General features: G+C 33.8%; 1 protein-coding gene across 8 annotated transcripts in view; it reads right to left on the minus strand.

Annotated features, from left to right (window-relative positions):
- LOC130448672 (WD repeat-containing protein 47) overlaps positions 1–23,661 on the minus strand; it is a 152,880-nt gene that overhangs the window by 75,721 nt on the left and 53,498 nt on the right. For 5 of the 8 annotated variants that reach the window (XM_056786139.1, XM_056786145.1, XM_056786143.1 and 2 more), the window contains 2 exons: positions 20,237–20,362; positions 14,847–14,892 (listed from right to left, as the gene is read on the minus strand). In XM_056786139.1, the coding sequence (XP_056642117.1) occupies positions 14,847–14,892; positions 20,237–20,362 (172 nt within the window). Of the gene's footprint in view, positions 1–8,449; positions 8,461–8,496; positions 8,641–14,846; positions 14,893–20,236; positions 20,363–23,661 lie in introns of those variants that run through there. The other 3 variants (XM_056786140.1, XM_056786141.1, XM_056786142.1) reach the window with 3 other exon arrangements.

Raw genomic sequence — 23,661 nt, forward strand, 5'->3', positions numbered from 1 at the left:
AAATGAGTTATCTACGCCTATGGTAGATAGATCAAACAAAATTGTCGGTTAGGGTTTTTATGATCTGCAATTGATATTGGAAGAACTACACAGTCACTTGTTAAACAAAGCTACTCCCTACCTTTAAACCTCACACACCTTTTAAGCATAGATAACCGAAATACTTCAGATTTATTAGTAAATTTTATCGAGGATATTAAAATTAATATTTAGGTAGTATCATCCGAGTCTTTTTCTTTCCAACACAAACACAACAGTAGCTGAACAAGAATGCTTTAGTTAATATAAAAACTTAATTAACTGAATTAAATTTTAAGCAAGTTATAAAAAAATAAAAAAAAACATTCAGCCAATACGAAATTTTCGAATTCTGTTTTTGTATCCAACAAGGTAATAACCGTGAGACTAACAACAAAAGTTTGTTAATAATTTTTTCTCTTCATATTTGGTCACAATAAGCCACAATTTGAAATATTATTCATCATAGCGGTATTTTCAGTTTAAGAACCGCAGTCCTTTTCATGCCCATTTTTGATAAGCTCACTTAAGCCGTTATTAACCTACAAGGCCGGTTGAGGAATTTATTTACAAAATTTAGGAATTTAATTTAACTACGTTGTAAATAATTAAAAAGCCTACATTATTATTGTGACATTGAATCGTTTCTTTCGTATTTCTTTTATTATTGGAAATCATATGCGTATGTCGACTACGTAAATTACAAGGTGTAAGAAAACTTTTTTCACAGACAGGATCCGAATAGATCGACTGTTTATCCTTGCAAAAAAATATTATTTGAATTGAAACATATAGGAACATAATTTGTTAACGTTTATTACATCAAGCATTTCAAAATTGACTCATGACTCAACCTTAATTTTAACAATATCCATTTTTTTGGAACGACGTTCAATTATAGTATATGTTTTGTTCAGAATACAAGTATCACCATTCCTTTAAAGGGCTATTGTGAAACAAAGAACACTTAAATCATTCATACTGTCAAGTGAAATGAACGTACATTTCATTCAATGTACAGAAACGATTTGCTATTAATTATTCTTGCTATTTAAACGTTATTGGCGTCGAGAAGGTATTTAGCGAACGAATACCATTTAAAGTAAAACCACTCCATAAAATAAAACAAGGTATTTTATGTATAATGGCGAACTATTAGGCAACATTAGAAGAAAATTTGTAACAATATCTCAACTACCTTAATGCAGTGTAAATATAATACAAGGCGAAGTACACCTGCTCTGATTAATAATAAAGTGATAATTGAATGATGAAGAAAAGAAGATGCAACTGAAAATTATGATATTTCCAAGTTAAGACACATGTTTACCTAGGAATTATTCCGTAGTGAATATTTATTTTTAAGAAATGAACTACTAAAAGCCTACGAGTTGATGTACTCTAAACAATTTGAGTAAACAAACTATTACTGAGCCGTAAGTCATTTTTTGTTCTTCTTTAATCGACATACTACAGATCTACTAGGTGAACATATTGTCGTTCAAATATCGATATTTCTTCGTATCTATCATTACTGTAGTTGTAACTTCAGTACTAGTTCGTTTGGTTATATTATTATATTATTCAATATATGTTAATATCACACATCATGAAACAAATCGACAGAATATCCTCAAAAGGCCTGCGATTCATTAAGATATTCTTCTTCTTCTGTTTATATCGCCTATCTAGATATCAATGGTAAAATATGTCTATTTGCAGACGACAATTGTCTCCTTTGGAGCACATAGGACCATTTCTAGAGATCTAGTCACCATTAAATCATGGTGCGATTCTAATCTTATCTGTCTCAACGTTTCTAAAACCAGATTTTATCATATACAAACACATTGCAGCCTTTTTTTATTAAACCACCATGGACGTCGTTAAATCTGTGAAATTCTTAGGGCTTGTTGTGGACAATTCTTTGAAATGGAAGTTATATATTACCGCCTAATCTAAAAAATTAGGTTCCTCCTTTTTTGCGTTGAGATCAGTTTCCAAAGTAGTGAACTTATCTATCTCCTCAATCTATTATGCCCTTATTGAGTCGCATCTCCGATTTGCCCTTCCCTTCTGGGGTACGTGAGATGCGACTCAAATTGAGCGAATCTTCAAACTAGAAAAGAGAACTGTTAGATATTTACTCGGACTAAACAGCAGGGCTCACTGCAGGAACTTCTTTAAAAGATTAAAAATTCTGAATCTTCTTTCCTTATTCACCTTTGAATCCGTTTGCCTAATTCGTAAGCAAGCTTCTCCAATTTCGCAAATATCGTTACACGGCTATTCACTTAAAAACGTGGAGCACAACCTTTACTTACCTACTCCACGTTCAGAGTTAGTTGAGTGCTCAATATTTTACAATGCAAAAAAATGCACAATAACTTGCAAATTGATATCAAATCGATATCATATTTTCCCGCATTCCGCAATAATTGGAAAATGCCTTCTACTCAGTAAACGACTTCTATTCTAATAATACTGCATACTGGTTTAATTTTTGCTATGAACTTATATACTAATCATTACCTGTTACCTATAATTTTGTTAATCATTGTGGTTTTCTTCTATATATGGAAATTGTATTTTATTTGTATCTTTAGGTTTATTTTTTAGTTTTTGTAACAATTTTCTGACAATAAAGCATTTCTCTCTCTCTCTTCTCTATGGAAAAGAGTTAAAAACTACTTATGAAAAACTGAACCCATTACCATTCCAATTAGACCACTCGATAGATTTTCATGGTTGTACGGGGGTGAAAAGACATATTGACCTGCCTTTGTAAGTTTAAATTATGCAAGTGAATTTGCCGCTAAGGATAGAAAGGAAGAAATTTAATTGCTGATCTTGTTTCAGATAATGTGAACGAACATGATTGATTATTTATAAAAATGGCCAATACTTACAATAACCGTTAGTGTAGTTTTATACATATTTCAATTAAATAAAATATAGAGACTGTTTAATTGCCAAATTAGGTTTAACAATAAGTTCAACAAACGCCAAATTTGAGTTGGGAAGGATGAAAATGTCACTATGTGCTAGATATGGATGATATAGAAGTAGAATCCTGTCCATGTAGATAGTTGAAATAAACAGGATTATTTTCCTGATCCTACGGCAATTTTTTCGTTTTAAAATAAGATATTTTTTTATTAATTTTTGTCTTCCCTTTCTATTTTACTTTATTGAACTCAGTCTATGAGTAAAAAAATCAGGACGTTGGTAGGTCTCCCAAAATTATTAACAATGCGATGTCTACCGTGTCTGTAGACAAACCAGCCGTAGCCTTTGTTTGTATAGAAACTGTTTTTTTGTTTTGCTGTGAAAATGATCAATGTAAATCTTGCAAAAACTGCAACTGAGACTTATTGACGCAAGTGTATGAAAATGAATTTTTCACGCGTCCTCGTGTTTTTGCGCGGTTTAAGCGTTTAAAGATGACCAAGAAGATGTTTAAGATGATTCACGTTCGGATCGCACTACCAGGTCAAAAATAGATAAAAATTTCGAAATAGAAGGTAATCTTGTTCGATCTGACCATCAGCTAAATAGTTGAAATAGTCGTGCTATTGCTGAATCTATAGCAGTTGATAAATAATATGTGTGACAATTTTTAAAGAAAAAATGTGTGCAAAACTGGTGCCTCTTTCCGCACTGTCCATCAGGATGTTTCTAGGCAAGTACAACGTATCAGTGTTAGACCCACCTTATTCGCCGGATCTTACACCGTGCGACTCCTACATACTGCCTACCTCTTTCCTGAAGTCAAATCTGTATTAGAAGGAACAATATTTGAGTCTGTTGAAGCTGTGAAAGTAAAAGCGGCGCACGTCTTGAACGGCGCACTTCCTGAAATAACTGACAGAAAAACACTGCACTGTCTTGAAACTCCTATGGAGCTATGCACAGTTCTCCTTAAAATATAATAGTCATCACTTTCTGGGACTACCAAATTATCTTTTCCGGAAAAGTTCACCCTTTGCAATCTACTGATTGTTTTTTCATCTCAAATGTAAAGTGTTGGATCCAAGGTTCAGAAATTGACACAGATAATTGGACTTGTTCTACTTAAACTTGAAAGAACTGACAGAAAAAGACTGCACTGCCTTAAAAATCGTATGGAGTTACGCAAAGTTCTCCTTTTATTCCTAGATAAAAAAATAAAAAAATCACCATCACCATCTAATTCATCTTAATTATTCAAAACCATCAGCTAAGTAGTCGTGCGATTGCTGAATCTACAGGAATTGATCAATAATATGTGCGACAATTTTTAAACAAAAAATATGTGCAAAACGGGTGCCTCTTTCCGCACTGTCCGTAAGGATGTTTATAGCCAAGTACAACATATCAGTGTTAGACCTTATTCGCCGGATCTTACGACTCTTACCTCTTTCAAATTTGCATTAAAAGAAACAATATTTGTGTTTTGAAAATCGTGTGGAGATATGCACAGTTCTCGTTAAAAAACAATAGATATCACTTTCTGGGACAATGAAATTATCTTCACATCTTTACAGAAAGAGTGTTACTAGCTTACTTTGAAACTAAATCCAAAATGTGGAAGTCTTCAACACTTTCGTCGACTTATTCAAAACTGAATGGCACCCTAATGGTAAATAATGAGGTAGACATCAGTAAATACTCGATACTCATTGCAAATTTGTAAAATAAATCAGTTGGCTATAGACCCAAAAAATCTAAATCATTTTTCCGTCAAGTTTCTGTTCCAAGCTCCAGACGATTATTATCTCATGCATAAAGTATGAATTTGAATGAATGAATCGGAGGGAAGAATTATATAAAATTAAGTGTAACAATATTAATAATACCGGAAATGTTTTAATTATCACAATACCTGATACAAAAACTGATGTTCAATGTCGATTTACGGTTATTGGTGAAATTCTGTCAATAGATTAAACTTGGTAAATAAGAAATATAAAAACCAACGACCCCCAAATGTCAAAACACATAATTTCTTTTTGCAGTATTGAAATGGAAAATGGCAAAACCCAAGTTGTAGGTATCGATACCTTTTCAAAAATTCCCTCGCTTCTCGCAACATATTTGAATTTACCTAATCGGAAAAACTACACTGGGCATACATTCCGACGCTCTTCAGCGACTCTATTAGTGGAATCCGGTGGAGATATAATTCAACACAGGAAGCACCGTGGGTAGAAATCCAACACAGTTGCGGAGGGTTACGTAGACGACACAAAAAAAAACAAAATGGATTCCGCAGTGGAAAGTCTAACGGGAAAAACTTGTTCGACTTCAAGCAACATTGTAAATGTTCACGATTCTACCAACAATCCAATAAGTACTAATACAACTATAGCCGATGTTATTTTTTTGAACTTGTTAAATGTTGCCAATTCAAGTACCAATAATGAGTTATTTAAATACTTAAAATACTTAAAAAGAGTCTCCGGCCGGGAAAGTAAGGTTACACGTCTTGAAGTTTCAATTTCAAAAAAACACGTTTGTTAAATACACTGGTTTTCAATATTATCGTAAGAAAACCTATGAAAGCTCTAAAGGCCGAGTTATAAAGTAGAATATACGTTAATGAAACATCGCAGAAAAAATCAAACTTAATTTAATAGTGTTTCTTTCTAATCAATGCAGCAAGTTATCTATGCATATCTGAAATGAAGTTTTGATATTTTTTTCATTAGTTCTATTCACAAGTTCATAGTCATAGTCTATCGTATATAAAAAGTTTAACAATGTTTCTGTAGTAATTGTGTTTACTTTATCTGTTTTATGCCTTTTTATCCCTCTGTTTAGTTTGATTAAGGCTCTCCAAAACAACAATATTTTATTTATCAAATTAATTACTGAACGTTTTTATTATTCATGGTTGGATGATCTAATTTTTTAAGTCTAATAATTTAGACGCCAACACTTTTTTGGTAAGATGTCAAGAGCTTCTTAAAAAAATGTTATAATGTGATATTGGTGGGCGAGTAATGATTCCGCAGGTGCTCTGTGTTGTAAACAAAGACATTTGAAATGTTTTGAATAGACCGCATAATTGTAAACATTATTTATTATGGAATAATGACAGTAATTTTGTATAAATATCTATTACGTTTTTTTTGCAAACGTTTTACCCACGTATATTGCCATACAAATTATGAATAAATATATTTTAAGGAATTTTTTGAATAATTAAGATGAATTAAATGGTGAAGGTGATTTTTTTATCTAGAAATAAAAGGAGAACTTTGCGTAACTCCATACGATTTTTAAGGCAGTGCAGTCTTTTTCTGTCAGTTCCTTCAAGTTTAAGTAGAACAAGTCCAAATATCTGTGTCAATTTCTGAACCTTGAATCCAACACTTTACATTTGAGATGAAAAAACAATCAGTAGATTGCAAAGGGTGAACTTTTCCGGAAAAGATAATTTGGTAGTCCCAGAAAGTGATGACTATTATATTTTAAGGAGAACTGTGCATAGCTCCATAGGAGTTTCAAGACAGTGCAGTGTTTTTCTGTCAGTTATTTCAGGAAGTGCGCCGTTCAAGACGTGCGCCGCTTTTACTTTCACAGCTTCAACAGACTCAAATATTGTTCCTTCTAATGCAGATTTGACTTCAGGAAAGAGGTAGGCAGTATGTAGGAGTCGCACGGGGTAAGATCCGGCGAATAAGGTGGGTATAACACTGATACGTTGTACTTGCCTAGAAACATCCTGACGGACAGTGCAGAATGAGGCACGAGTTTTGCACACATTTTTTCTTTAAAAATTGTCGCACATATTATTTATCAACTGCTATAGATTCAGCAATCGCACGACTACTTAGCTGATGGTCTGATCGAACAAGATTACCGTCTATTTCGAAATTTTCATCTGTTTTTCACCTGTGAATCATCTTAAACATATTCTCGGTCATCTTGAAACGCATAAGATATATATGTTTTTAAAAGTATTTATAAAAATAATAAATTCATAAAATTAGGTATCTACGCCTATGGTAGATGAGACAAAATTGTCGGCAAGGGTTTTTTATATAAGTTTTCATAATCTGCAATTTATATTGGAAGAACTAAAACACCTCGATTCACAAACCAAACAAATATGATGAAAGATAAAAATATTCTTTATAATCTCGAAGAATTTCTGTATATACGAGGATGTATTGAAATCTAGTTAATCTAGATCAGTTTGACGTCAAAAAAGTAAACCATAGTTACACAATAAATAAAAAGAGAGATGTCCACCGAAATTGTGAAAATCAAAAAATTGGAGTGTCGAGCCATCATCAAGTACCTGTATTTGAAAGGGTTAAGAGGTAAGCAGATTTACGATATGCTTAATACCCTTGGTGATCAATATCCTCATGACATGATTTTATCAGACCGTCGAATTAGGCTAAATCGAATATCTGTAGCACTGAATATTTCATACGAACGCGTTCATCATATAGTTCACGTCAATTTGGGCATGAGAAAAATTGCTGCAAAATGGATCCCCAAATGTTTGAATATTGACCAAAAGCGTGCAAGGCAAGGGTAGAAGCATCGCGTTCGATTTGTGCTCGATTTAAAAACGATGGAGACTTCTTAAACCGAATTGTTACTATGGATGAGACTTGGGTACATTTCTACGATCCAGAAACAAAACAACAATCGATGGAATGGCGACACTCTGATTTTTCAAGATTTAAGAAGTTTCGTGTCCAAAAATCTGTTGGAAAAGTTCTTGCTTCAGTTTTTTGGGATTGTCATGGAGTAATCATAATTGATTTTTTGGATAAGGGTTGAGCAATAACTGGAGATTACTATTCGACATTACTGAACACCCTACGGAAAAAAATTAAAGAGAAAAGACGCGAAGAGCTATCCAAAGGTGTTTTGTTTTCGTAGGACAACGTCCCTGCACACAAATCTCATGTTGCCATGCAAAAAATTCGTGATTTGGGGTCGTAAATTTTCTTCTAACGAGGAGGTAATAAAAGCTATGGAAAGATGTGTAAAAGATGTATCCAATTAAGAGGAGAATTTGTTGAGTAATAAAATATTTCGACATTGAAATTTTGTTTGGTTCTATAGTAGGCTAAGAATTTTTCAATATATCCTCGTAGATCTTGTACTAATGTTATAGTTTATATCAAAATCGTCAGCATAATTCTCGAGAATGGATTAAAAAGAAAATTATTTAATAATAAAAAAATTAGTTTTACTCATTTATCTAACAAAGGTACTAGAAAAAAAAAAAGAATTTCACTGTTGAAATTTAAATCGATGTTAATGAATGAAATATGGTTATATTAGAATAAGTTTTTTATTATGTAAATTTTATTACTTCCTGAAATTTTTTCATCAATTATCTTTCGGTATATCTCAAATTTTAATTCATATAATTGTGAATTAATAGTGCATAAATAATTATTATAGACATAATAAGTACTACCTCAAGTTTAAATAATAAGAAAAACCTCTTAAGCACAAAATATTAACCTTGCACAGAATGATTTACAAATAATATTTCCGAACTTAAGTGTTTTAGTCACAAACTAGTTCTTGATTCTTTCGAGCAGTACCAATTCACGAGACACTATCAAGTACGGTTGTAAATAATCGACTGCTGGATACTGTAACTTGGTACTCTGTAAGAAGGTGTCCGATTTGATAGTATAGTATATAATAGTGTGGGAGCTCTATATGCGTCTTTAAGTAGCGCGTTAATACGTCTTTATTAAAAAATCACTGATTGTAAAATATATACGGTATTGGAAAAAATTTATCCAATCTTGCAGTGTAAATTTCAATACAACGTTGCCATTGATTGTAACCAACGTTCTACTAGATTCTCTCTCCCCTACCCTAATAAATAGATCAGTATGAAAAGAAGATGTAGACTAGTCCCCAAAAATAATTTATTGAATTGAATAAATTATTTGACGTTCTTTCGTCTTGAAAATAAATTAAAATTTCGAAAAATGAATACCAAATATTGTAATAAGGGTTTATTTGTTGAAAAATATCTGAAACTATTATACAAAGATAGATAACACTGGCCGACAAGATTTTCGTAACACAGGCGAGACCTTTATTTTTAAAATGGAAATAACCGTCCAATAATAGAAAAAATATTTATTAAGCCCTAACACGTACCACTTTTCAATAGCTTAATTATTCCTGTTTACATTAGCAGGTAGGTAATTTTATAAAGGGGCGGTTAATTATATGACTGAAAAAATACCTGAACTGTAATATTCAGAATAATAAACATAAAAATAACATTAAAAATGAGTATTCTGTTGAGTTTCATGTTCTGTTCATAGTGCAAAAAGTGATTATAAAGACGAAAATACTGACAAATTTTGCTATATTTGTGGAGTGGAGTTTATGGTGGAAGTGAAGCCAGACCATTTTCCGAAAATGTGAAAAAATCCTATTTCAAATATTTTGGTGTAATTTAATTGGAGACCAAGACAAGCAGTGGGCCCCCCACGCGTGCTGTGTTAGTTGTAGCGTGTCATTGGTGCAGAGGATGAATTGGAAGAAAAAAAACATGCCTTTAACAATTCCAATGATATGGCGGGAACCTACTAACGATTTTGACGACAGCTAGTTTTGTATAACTAAGAAAGGAAAGCATAAGATCAAGTATCCAAATTTGCCGTCTGCTATACGACCTGTTCCCCATAACGAAGATTTACCAGTACCAATTGCACCTTCAGATCCGCAAAATATTGTTTTAGAAGATACTGGAGAATATCAGGATGAACATCCGAAGAACAATGCACCGACCCTATTTTTACTCCAAGTACCAGTTCCGGCGAGCCACATTTGACTATTCAAAGTGAGTTGAATGATTTAGCACGTGGTTTGGGTTTATCAAAGCAACAGTCTGAACTTCTTGCTTCCCGTCTTAAGAGATGGAACTTGTTAGCCAAAGAGACTAAAATTACGACAAAAATGGAAAATTCGTTGTGTGCGTGTACGGATATTGATGGTTTAATGAAGGAAGTTGATATTGAGCAAAATCCCAGTGAGTGACGCCTATTTCTTGACTCGAATAAATATAGTTTAAAAGCAATGTTATTATACAATGGAAATTTAAAACCGTCTATACCAAATGCTCATTCTGTTAAGATGAAAGAAACTATTCGCTTGCTTTTAGACAAAATTAACTACAACAAGTATTAGTGGCAGATATGTGGGGACCTGAAGGAATTTTGATGGGACTTCAGGAAGGATTTACGAAACATTTCTGTTTTCTTTATCTATGGGACAGTCGGGCAGATGACCAACAGTATGCAAAAAAAAATTGGCAAGCAAGTAGTGAGTTCCAACTGGGATCTCAAAATGTTAAGTTTATACACCTTGTAGATCGCAAAAATGCCCTTCTGTCCCCCTTCACATTAAACTTGGATTGATAAAAGGCTATGGATAAAGAGGGTGATGGATTCAAATACCTTAGAGAAGTCTTTCCCCAGTTGAGTGATATCAAATTGAAGGAAGGTATTTTTATTGGTCCACAAATAAAAAAATTGTTGAACGATGACAATTTTACAAAAAAGCTCACCGGACACTTCTAGACGACTACAAATTCCCATCTGACACTTTTTCTCGAAAATTTGAGAGCTGTCAGTGATGAGCAGGGTGAAAGGTTCCACCAAGATATTAGAACAATATAAATTCGGTATCAAGGACGATGGGATTCGGCTGTGATGGGTGATTACCGTTGGTTTTTAAAAAGAGAAAGTGAAAGCCCTCATAAAAGGAATTTTTTTTTGTTTTTAATACAAGTGAGGCATGTTTATTAGATATAAACTATAAATATTGTCAATATATACGATTTAAAAAACGTGTAAGTATTTTTTTAATAAGTATTAATTATTTTACCAATGAATATGGTTCTATAAATGTAACATAAAAACCTTACGTGTTACAATTATTTTTTTTCATATTTTCGTATGTGTATGACAAACGTTTTTTTTGTCGACCAGTGAATTATTCAAACAATTTTTGAAAGTCAATTATGTAGATTATTTATATAATGTATTAAAGGTTTAAAAATAGAAATAAGTCAGTTAAAGACAAAGAACTGTCGGACGTACTTCGATTTCAAACAAATATGAAATTTTATAAAAAGCATACAAATCAATTGCTTCGAACAGGTGTTTGACTATTTCAGAGCTAGAAAACCTCGTTTAGGTATCAAGTATTTCGACAGATGATTTGCTAATGCGACTTTTAACTCATGACAGAGAGACTGCTTCAATTTGCATGGAATTGATTGGATGGATAGCGAATAGCGATTTAATTCTTCATAAGAAGGCTCGTCAATAAAGTACAATAACAAGACCACGATCAGTGTTTTCTTCGAGTTTTAAGGAAAATAACTGTGAGCTTAGAATTTCACAACGAGCAATTTTCGAACACTAGTATTTTTTTTGTCTGTCTAAATTCGCCTTATATATACCAGATTTAGCACAATGGGACCATGAAAAATGTACTAAAAACGAAATATTTGAGACCATTCTTAATTTTGAGAAGGTTGGATACAGCAGAATCAATAAGAAGGTTGTACCTAAAGTAATATTCCCAATGAGGTACAGCCTTAAGGGAAGATGCTAAGCTAAATCGACCAATCAGAGATGGAAGTGTTGATTACCGCCATGTGCGAAGATCAAGTAGTTATCCGCTTTTTTCCCGCAAGGAAATTATCACCAGTCAGTCGAGATTAATCGGTAACCGACCTAGTTTATGGTGAAGAGTGCATGTCCGTTCAGCACGTCAGCAAATGGTGCAGTTCTTTTGCGATTGGTGATAAGAAAGTTCATGATGAAGAACGGAGTGGAAGACCGCCGGTTTCGGATAAGGTTGTCCAAAAGTTTAACAGTGAGCCGCTGAAAGATCGGAGGGTTATTGTTCCTGAATTTTTTTAACGCATTCTTGAAGTTTACCACGACACAATTGAAGGAAATTCAACAGAAACGTTGAATGATCGCATGGTGAGTGCTCGTTGGGTCCCCGGGATGCTGACAGACGGACAAAGCCTTGATTGTGTTTGCAAGTGAGGGAGTACGCGACAAAGAAAAGATTCTAGCGCACAGGATATGGAACATGGATGTTTCATTACACCACTATAACAAAATAAACAATCTCTTCAGAGGCCTCTCCTTGGTTCTCCGCCGCCAAAGTAATTCAAACAAACCCAGTTGACAGAAAAGGTTATGGCGACTATGGATTAGAAAGGGATACTTATCATCGATTTCATGCAACCTGAGACGACAATGTACTCAGACATTTATTGTGAATCATTGACCAAACTTCGGGCAGTAATCCAAACTTACCCAAGAGGACTAACGAAGGACGTCGACAATGTTCGACCCCACGTTGCTGGTCAAACACAGGTGCTTCTGAGGATATTTGGGTATACTGTTTTATGTCCCATTCCCTGTGCAGTCCGGTTTTAGCCCCAAGTAATTATCACCTCTTCCCCAAGCTACAGGGACACGTAGGCAACGACCGCTTCAAGAGCGACGATGAAGTTCAAGCACAAGTCAGAGGCTTCCTTAACGGATTAGTGGAAGACTTCTTAGGCTTATGAATATAAAAGCAGGAACACCGTCCTCAAAAGTGTGTCAAAATAAGGAGACTATGTTAAAAAATAGAAAAAAAAACAACAATACGCAACTTTTGGTTAATTCAAATTCAATAATTCAATAAAAAGAAATATATTAATTGATATTTTTTCAATTATTTAAAAGATTTTTTTGAAATACACTAGTTGGTGGACTGCTCCCGTACTAGAATGCTGTTTACATCGGCCTAGTCGTAGTATGTCAGCGGGTTAACGATGACTATGCATCGCATTCCTCTCGTATATATGATACGCGTATATCTGTTTTTGTGTTATGGTACGTAATTTATGCACAATACTAAGATTGAAGAGAAGAATGTCTATTGTATGAGAGTGAATGAATGTTAGGTCACATTTAATTAGAAATATTTGTATTTATGAGTCAAACATTTACGTGAGCAAATATCAGCAAAATACACAATGCAGAACATAAAGATGATGAATTTAAAGAAAAAATCGCGTCAATCAACGTCACGAGCGAATGTGTTTTTCAATAAATAAGAAATGAATATGGTCAAATAATGAATATAACAAAGAAGAAAAGAATGAGAGATCAGGTCGAAGTCACTTTAAAGGGCTCATAATATGGTTGTAGGAACGGAAGAATCATAATTTATTTATTTTTATTTCGTCTAATTCGTTTCTAAATTGTCTGGAAGGTTAACGTTGACCCAACTTTTGACTTTTTAAATGTCCCCACGGAAAAACATATTATGTTTCCCAATCTATTATTGCTAATAATATTTTAATCTAGAAACTTCATTTTTAAGATGATATATCTCAATATTATGGATTGTTTTATCGAAAGATCCTCAACAGGGGCGTCGCCAGCTTATAACTAAGGGGGCAATGGAGCAATATTATGGAGAGTAAAAAATATTAACGCCTAGTACATGTACGAGAGCTTGAAGTCTTTGCCTCGATGACGATTGTAATAAGAACGGTTCTAATACCAATATCAATGTATAAAACTTCACAATAATTATTTATTTTAACAAAAATTATATTTAATTGAAACAAAACCTGCGGGGATTTTTTGCAAAACTTTCCACCACTTTATCATTGAAACTATTTAGGTTTTTATTTATTGTAGTTCTGTGTACACTCATCATGGCCAGACCATTAAGGCGATCTTCTGCTATGGTGCTTCTTAGCCATGTTTTTAGTCTTCTGAGGCTGCTAAAGGATCGTTGTACTATACAGGTCGAGCATGGTAAATAGATCAAAATTTTTAATGCTTTTTCCGTTTCGGTAAACAAGGAATTTGTTTCTTTTAGGACATCAACAACTGTTAGATTTATTAGATTAAGCCTATCGTGCCACAATTGCTGCCTAAATTCGATTTCATTCTTTATGTTCGGTAAATCATAAAACTGGGCAATAGATTCACAAGTTTGTTTCAGATTTTCAGTTGTCATCTTTTGCATCTGCGCCAGGTGTAACTTAGATAATGCGAATGATGGTGTTTTCTTCAGCAAAACGTACTTCAAGTGAGGTGATAATTGAATCCAAGTATGGTATTACCAAAGACCTCTTCCAGTATTCTGAAGAGTTTTCTGCTGGATTATTGCGTCTATGACGCGGCACTGATGTAATGTCCTCCTCCAATCCGACTTTCTCTGCAACAACAGCAGCTTTCTTTATACTTTCGTCTGTCACTTTTTCCGGATTTTCACGGTGGTTTTTAATCAAAAGTAAAATCCTTTTAACGTGTTCCGAGGCTTTAACCATGTCTAAAGCTACAGATTGGACACAAATTACATAAAACTAACGTGAATGCTGGTGAACGGCAGTTATAGAAAGAAATGCAATGCATACACAAACACACACACACACACCATAACTACCTACATATTTTTAGACTGTTTAATGGCCCCCCTCTTGCCTCCCTTTGGCGACACCCTTGATCCTCACTGTTAACCGATTCGATTCCATTAGCCTAATATTTTCTATGGGATCGATTGAAAACGGTCTTTTTCAAATAAAACCTAGCAAAATTTAGGAATTAAAAAATTACCGCGGAGATAAAAAAATTGTAAGATGCATGTATTACAAAGTATGAGGAATCGAGTGGCTGACTGCATTTCTGCAAATGATTTGGTGATGAATTTAAAGATATCAATAATATCGACGATGGAGCATATCAAATTGCGAACTATTATAATGTTTTAAGTTTGGAATTGAAGCATTGAAATAATAAATCATACATTACCTGATCGCCTATCGATTGTCTTATCGTATTATCTTCTAATGATCCTCTAAAACAAAAAGAACACAACCAATTATTACCTCTAATAATATTAAGAAAACTGGGTAGTAGTGTCGTTTATGCGCACGTCGATATTTAATTGTTATTTCTTAATTTATCGTGTTCGGGAGACTGGGGATGGTTGGGTATGGGGGCGGATAGACTAAGCAGCAACAGTTCACCACCGTAACTCGTTTCTTATCAAAAAATCACGGGCAACAGTGCCTTCTCGCGGGGAGGCACCGTATCAGCGAGTACACTTCAAGGACCACTTTCTAAATGAGAATCTTGTAGGTCCAGAAGGTACCGCTTACCCATCTGGGTGGATGAAACAAGAAAATTTCATAAAATACGCAAATCATTGAAGTGATATCACGTTAAGCCCAGGGAATATATATAGGTTTATATGCAGATCATTTAGGTCCATAGCCTTGTAATTTCTCTCCATTTCTTTCGGTCTCTTACTTTTTCTCTCCAGCTCTGGATATTTCCCTCTCTAAGGTCTTCTTGCTCCCCTTCCCTCCACCGTTTTTTTGGGCTACCTGTTTTACTCTTGCCCTCTGGTATCTTCCATGCAACTCACTTGCAGAGTCTGTATGTGTGAATATCATGGTTTGATCTTCTATCCCATCTTAACTCCTCCAAACATTCTTCTTAATATTTTTCTTTCCCAGATTTCCAATTTCTGTTTAGTTTTATTCGACATTATTCAAGTTTCACAGGCGAAAATCAGAGTGGGTCTCAGCATTGTCTTATAAATTCTAACTTTCGTAGATCTGGATATCTCTTTTGATGTCAATATTCTTCTGAAGCGGCTTGCACGGCTGTTACTTTTGACAATTCTCAGTTCGATTTCCTTTTCTTTTTCGCATTTGTTATCTAGTACTACACCTAAATACATGAAATTTTCTACTCCTCGAATTCTATTAACGTCCTATCATGTTTATGTACTTTGGAATTGTTTTTTGTCTTACTTCCACATTTATTCTTTATTTTCATTAACTCTGTTTTGTCATTATTGTAGTGTGTGTAGGCCTATCTCTTCTGCTGCTGATTTGAAAGGTTAACTTTTCTTGTTAATAATTTTTATTATATTGGTATTGACTTTATAGAAATATTTCTATCAACGTCAATTTGAATATTAAATTTTGAATCCTATGAGTTTGAGAATTTATACAAGCATTAAACTTAGTCCATTTTGGTGCTTCATTGCCACATTCCCAATAAGAAACCGCTCATAATATAGCTGGCAAAAAGTTCTTTACAATTATATGTATATGTATATATATATATATATATATATATATATATATATACAATTTAAGGCGTTTTATTAAAAAAAATTAAAGATCATGTACAAGATTGGTCTGAGGAAATTTTTTTGAAAAATGTATAAAAAAAGTTATAGAGCAAAAAAAGAACATTTTTTTAAAAATTTTTCCACTTTTTTGCTTATAACTTCTTTAATTTTAAATTTAGTGCAAAAAGTTACATAAACATATTTGTAGGCAAATTATGTGTATTTGAATTTTTTGTAAGTTGCATAGTGTCCGAGATATCGGTAAAACGGTGTTTGTACTCCTTTTTCCAAGATGGCGACCGGGGGACAAGAGCGGCGACCCCTCAAACTTGAGGTTAAGCTTCTATTGCCCCCATACATGCAGGGCTGGATTAAGATTTATAAGGCCCGGGGCTAAAATAATGACGGGGCCCCTTAAGGAATTCGAAAACCCGGAAAAATTCACAAAATAATATCAATACGTTAGATTTGTGGTATCAACACATCAAAAAATACAGAATAATTTCCAAATGATGGGGCCCTCTTGGACCTGGGGCCCGGGGCTATAGGCCTCCCAAGCCCCTAGCTTAATCCGGCCCTGCATACATGTATCAAAAATTAAATTGCAGTCTCTAAAAAATGCAATATTCGGTCCTTAAATTGTAACATTTCAATGGACTAGTACCTGAATAGTTTTTTTTCTTTATCATTTGTTGTTTTACTTATATTAAGTTAACCATCAGAGATATACGAGCTTCAGACAAAAGTTAGACAACAATTCCCGGTCTCCCGTACTTCGAAATCGTGTCAAATATATTTTAAGGTTATTGTGACTTGTTCACTTCTGAAAGATTGAATATTAAACTTGTCGCAATTTAGAGAGAAATAGCTATCGGAATGCTTTTTGAGTTTCGCAAGACCTATCTAGCTTCTATCGACCAAGAAGATTAACGACGTGATAGGGACAGAAGTGGGCACAAATCCATGTTAGATAACACTGGAAATCTCAAACACCATTAACCAACCTTGATCGACTATCAAATTTGCAGAAGATTGGAAAAGTAAACAGAGGAAGTGTTTGAGTCGCCCATAATCTGTAGGGAAAGAACGAAGCCAGCCGATCCATCACAAACGGAACCGTACAGAATCGTTTTTTTAACGTTAACCACTGGAAAGGAAAAAATGGGTCTCATATGATTGTCCAAAATGCAATAGGCAGTGGCTCTCTTCAAATAAATCACCACGAAGTACGTTTTATCTTCCAAAAAGGCGATATCTGTTTTTAGTGTAGTACACATGGATCTTTGTTCCAGCTGTTGTCAAACGACAATGAAAGCGAGAAAATTTCGATGATGTTCAAAATCTAGTGATATTTTACTCAAAAACCAAACCGGTCTCGTTTAAACAGTGCTATTTAATATCTATTTTACTGTTTTGAACAAAAAAAAAAACAGATACACCCAGAAAAAAGCCGTTCAGCACCAATTTCCTCCATTTTCACGAAGTGACAATTAACGAAGAACTACTAAACAACGGGGCGTCTTCATACATTACTTATAGGACCACCCAGATATAATTGAAATGAAAAAGTCGTGTCAGAATGCATTTGAACAAATGTTTCTTTTTCAAGGAGAGAGAAAGAGAGGTCATATTAATACATTATCGCATTCAAATGATAATATTTGTGAAATAAATTTAGTACTTCTTTCCGTGAAACACAGGTTGAAAGGTCAAACAATTATAAAATGAAAAGAACGGGTCCCGTTTTTCCTATACTGTTAATGTTTACTATTTATAGCATCGAAAAACGTGGTCGATAATCTAAATTGAAAAGAATTATTAAAGATATTTATTGTTATTATTTATTGATACAGTTTAATATGCGAGAGTTGCTATTTATATATTGAAAATTAAAAGATTATTCCATTTTGCTACACTACTCCGGTTAAAAAAATTCCCGAAACAAATCAAATTTGAATCAAACGTGAAAATGTGATATATCTATTTGCAACCCCCATTAAATGAGACACAATGTGCAATTAACCTTCAAATATAGTAAACATCGCATTCTTGGTTCTGCTTTTGTTTACAGGATTTCCTAGTAGGTCGAACGTTTTGATTTTACACTTGATTTTTACCTTATCCGTCTTGCGACTCCTTTCCTTTATTCTATTGATTTGATTTTAAAAATCTCTTTATTTATCTTTCAGTTTCACATATAAATAGTTACATGTGTGTTACATTTATCTTTTTCCGTACTTATTCGTTAAATAACAATTTACGCAGTATAATTTTTATTTATATTATCTAGTTTGTGTATTAATGTATATTTTTTATTTTGTTCAGGGTAAAAAATTAGATATAAAAAACCTTTTAGATATTTCATTCTATTGATTCAAATATGCTGTCTATTTATATGTTACGGTAGAAGTAATAAACTGGTAATTATATACGAGATTTACTACTTTTGTTTTGAAATATGGCAACACTGATATGAATACGTCGAATTTGACATTTTTAATGATGAACGTACTCAGAATGTGTTGTCATACGAATGCTATTTGAGTTGTTTACAGATAATTGGAACATTCATCTTGGTCAAAAAATGGAATTCAATCGAGAACCTTTCGTGCGATGATTTTCCATGACTTTTGATGTGAATAAAACCGACAGCAGTGTGCCAATCAACTCGCTTCGATTTTTGGTCATCTCGAGCCACCGGATAAATTTTGTGAAGATCGTCCAAAATCGATGCTATGCGTAAACTGATATTGTAAGATAGTTTGTGACATACATGGAGTTGAGGCATTATTTCCACTGGAATACATTCAATGTTCCATAAACATTTGGCTGTCATAAAGATTTGTACTGCTTCATTTGACAATCGCTCAAAAAAAAGCTCGTAGCGATTTATGGAAAGAAATGCTGAACAAATTCAATCGCGATGCTTCAAAAAACGTCTTCGAGATCATGACAGGCGACGAATCATGAAGTCTTGCAAATGAACCCGAAAGTAAACAGCATTTGACTGTATGGGTCTTTCAAAACGACCCAAATCCAACAAAAGTTGTTCCCACACGAAGCCCTTCGAAGGTGAACCAGAAGTGTTCGAAAAACCAATCGCAGAAGACGAATCATTCTCTACCTCGACGATGCGAACTTTCACACACCAGTTCAAACAAAAACGTTTTAGAACAGCCAGAACATCAAATTGATAGGTCATCCGCCGTACAGTCCTTGTTTGACACCCAATGATTTCTTATTATTCCCGCAAATCAAAAATAAATTGTGAGGTGCACGTTTTCTTGACGTTTTCCGCACATGACAAGGCGGTTAATACGTTAAAATCGCATGTTTTGGAGGTACTTCAATCGGAATCGAAAAATGCTTCGACAATTGGTTCGAGCGCATTGTTCGATATTTTGATAAAAACTTAGATAAAAAAAAACATGAGAAACTATTCACCTATACAATAATTTCGAAAATTTTTGCCGTTCTTCAAACAACTACGTTCCTGTGTAATGCCTCGACGAACATTGAATTACAACCCCCCTGTGATATAAATCGACCTTTTTGTCGATATTAACATCCCCAATGGCTCGCAATTATAAGGAAAGGTGTAACTACTTACTAGTTTCGACGTTATTATGTCTCATCAGAGCAGTTTAACACCAAAAATAAACAGCAAAGTGTACTTACTCTAATATATTCCGAGCTTTCTTATGTATTCATTGTCTGGGGCTTACGTTATGATCAAGTACAATATAAAAATATGTTTGTTATATCTTTAAAAAAACAATAGATTCATCAACTTCAAAATTCAATATTCAAATAATTAACGCTTGATAAAAATCTTAAGTTTATTGATTCTGGTTATTATTATTATAAGATAGGTTAGATTAGGGTAGGTTGTTGTGAATGATGTTGAAAATTGATTAGTTGGTTTATGAATAACATTAAATTTTTATAGGCTAGGTCGTTATTAATGGAGCTAACGACCTAACCTATAAAATCAACAAATCAAGGAAAGCTTTCAAAAATGAGTTTCTTATCGGAGTTATAATTAAAATCTTACCTAAAATTGGACATGCCCGTTCCATTTAGAGACTTCGAAGCTGGTGGTTTTGCTCTCGATGTCAAGTTGCCGTTAGATAAACTGACGCCCGGATTATTTAAATTTGTACCGCTTCCGCTCTGTTTGCTGTAACAAAAATATATGAAAATTAGTAACGTGATATGTCTATAAGCCGTTTTGTCGAATGGTAACATTATTGTTATTTGAATTAATATATTACCTGGTTAATTTTGAAATCAATACCCAATAATGTAAATTTTGTACGTAAAAACTTTCTGACAATGGAGATGAATTCTTTTGTACAACTCCAGAAATAAAAAGGGTAGTTAGTGTTATCATACAGAATTAATCGCCCAAAAAATTTGAAACTTATATAGGTATATCGCCACTCAAGTTGTAACACCTTTTTGATTTTTGCATATCATTCGATAGGAAATCGAAAGATGCACCTCGTGCACCTCTAGACAACTGAGAGGAAAATCGATCTAAGTTTTAAAAAAATATATATGTAGAATGTTTTTATTTTTTCATTTTCAATATTGGTGTAGCAGTGAGAATATTAATCACCTAGGGTATTTGAACTTGTAGGAGTCGTGGGCAAGACATGGGTACTGAAGTCTAAGATGTTACACTGAGCGCCCACAGGCTAATTCAGACAGAAAAATGAAAGCCAGAGAATTTGACAAGTCATCTAAGATTTCTAGATTTGACCAAATTAGATACCAAATAAGACACAGACATCCCATTCGAAGTGGTAATCAATAATCGCCAATGATGGGTAAATAAAGATCTTTTGTAAACTCTAAATGCATCTCTAGATATAGTTGGAAGCTAGTGCGCAGAGCTAGAGTACGAATTATTCGACAAAAATGTAAGCTCTTCATACTACTTGGAAAGTCATTGACTATTTTTTAGGTATAGTTGCTAGCAAGGAACATATGTGCTCACGAGTATTTAAATAGAAACCTCTCTCGATCACCAAGCGGCCTTGAAGGGCCAGAAAGCTACAACAATAAATTGGTAGTCAGTCTGTCCCATCAAATATCACCTTAAGATGGCAGACAACTCAAAGGACGACAACTGCATATTCTGCGAGCAAGCCATAGAGGATCAACTTTATTAATGTCCTGCCCATTTCATCAATAAGATTAGGTACCTGAAAGAAGTAGTGAGAAGTAAGACATGATAACCGCAGAAAAAATAGCCTCTTTGGAAGAGTATACGTATTTTGGAAGCAAAGATACAAAGCCAAAATATTTTCTAGTTTTAGGTGCAGAGTGGCTAAATAACCAAAACGATTCCCCAAACAATCTACAAGAACTTTAAGTAATAGTTTACAGGAAATGTACTTATGGTAAATTGCAGCGAACTTAGCACTAAATATAAAGTATGGTCACTATGGAATTTGTGATATTCGTACCAAACATACTGTTTACCGTTATCACTACACGAAAAGTTACATAGGTAAGTACACTTTCGGAATCTGAATACGGTAACTTGGTTTTTGGTAATAGTAGTAAACAATGTGTTTGATTGAAATTTCGTGAATAAAAGAAACATGTAGCTAAGAAGGGAAACAACAATAATTTCATAAACGAAGCTCCTAATACAAAATATCTGGTGAACAAGGTAGTAGATCTCACGATAATTTAATTCGGTATTAAACTTACTGGTCGTTCAAACTTAAATTGAATAGTTAAGTTAATTAGTATAATATTATCTACTCGAGTAAACCAGAAATAACTATTGTAATTTTCCGGTTTCGATATCGTTGTTGAATGAAGATTTAGTGGAGAGTTTGACTTGAAAACCCGTTATTACGGATTAGATAAAAAGAGACTGTTCTTCCGCCATACAGACGTCGGACGAAGGAAAATCCGATTTGGAAATCTGCCACACAGGTCTCCGGAACATCACGAAGATTTTAGTAGCCGAGTAATTCTCTTTGTTTTTCCTCGCGGGATGCCGCTGATGCCATAGGCGTTACCAGGTTAATTTTTTTCATTATTTAAAAATAAAAAGGATTAATCTTATTCAATCAGAATACTTTAAAATTTTCGCATTTTTCAGGTTGTATTTGTAAGCATATAAAATAATCGTACTGTTCAATTTTGTGAGTTTCTTATTGGGCAATAGTTCTCATAGTTTATTTCTGTAAATGAAATATATATCATCAATAATTGTGCCAAGTTTCAGGAAATCTGGCCAAAACCCATCCTCTTATCGTACCCTTGGACTTTTCAGTGATAGCTTTGAGGGTTTCGTGTCCATTTAGATGTTTTAATCAGCTTGCTTTCAAATCATCATTGTGATAAGTTTCAGAACAATTGGCCAAAACCAATTCCTTTCCTACCATGGTATCTTCGGACACTTCAGCGCTAGTTTGACAGAATTGGGGAGTTTAGTGTTTCGTATCTATTGAGACTTATAATCAGCTTGCTCCAAACTATCATTGTATCGAAACTGAATCTCCATAAGGATTAATCGGGGCCCTTAAGTGAAGTAATATTTCCAATTTAATTTCATTAACAGCGTTTCCCAGTAATATTAAAATAATAACAAATAATTTTTACGCCATTTTAATAAAGTAAATATTATTATAAGTAAAATTTTTAAATGAAATGACAATTCTGAAAAATTAGTTAGTCATGAAAATATTTATGCAGTTATGGAATCTACTAAATTAATTTATAACCGTTCTTCAAACATTCGAAAATTCATGTGTGTATTAATCATTATCGAACTAGAGCGTAACTAATAAGCTACATGAGTAAATAAAAAGATCCTTGGAATATCACACTTGATATTTTATTTATTATCAAATTGAAACGATGACGGTAGTGACATTGAAAAAAAAATTACCGACCTTGATTTTTTGTTAAGGACCAACACGTACCCAGAAAACAAAATTTTTGGCGACCCCGTACATAAATACACTCTAGGTATCAACAAAAAGAGGTGGTCAGTATCTGCTCGAGGCACTACGTTCAAAGCTACTTTAACTTCGAGTATTAACTGCTCTAGATACTCTGGAAGCTGGTGCAAATTAACCAGTATCCTCCACATCAAACCTGATGACCAGAATAAAACATTAACTTCCTGAAGAAACTTCATAACTCGACTCAAAGAAACCAAAGGTTCGAATGTGGCGCGTGTAACAGGTTTACCTTTCCCTACAAGCCATTGGTCAGTCAATTTTTTCGATGCACCGACCAACCTCGTCCTAGTCACTACAAATGGTCTATCCTAATATTTTTGGGGTCGCTAAATACGAATATGATATTTATTTTTATCTAAAATCGGAGCTACATTATCAAAATCGAGTTTTTAACCAAAAATGCGAAAAAAAAGTTTTGCCATTTCGAGTGTTCAACTCGCTGTATCTTTGGAACTAATCGTTATATTTTGATGAAAATTTAATGCCA

Source organism: Diorhabda sublineata, chromosome 9 (genome assembly GCF_026230105.1).
Source record: "Diorhabda sublineata isolate icDioSubl1.1 chromosome 9, icDioSubl1.1, whole genome shotgun sequence".
Taxonomy (NCBI): Eukaryota; Metazoa; Arthropoda; class Insecta; order Coleoptera; family Chrysomelidae; genus Diorhabda; species Diorhabda sublineata.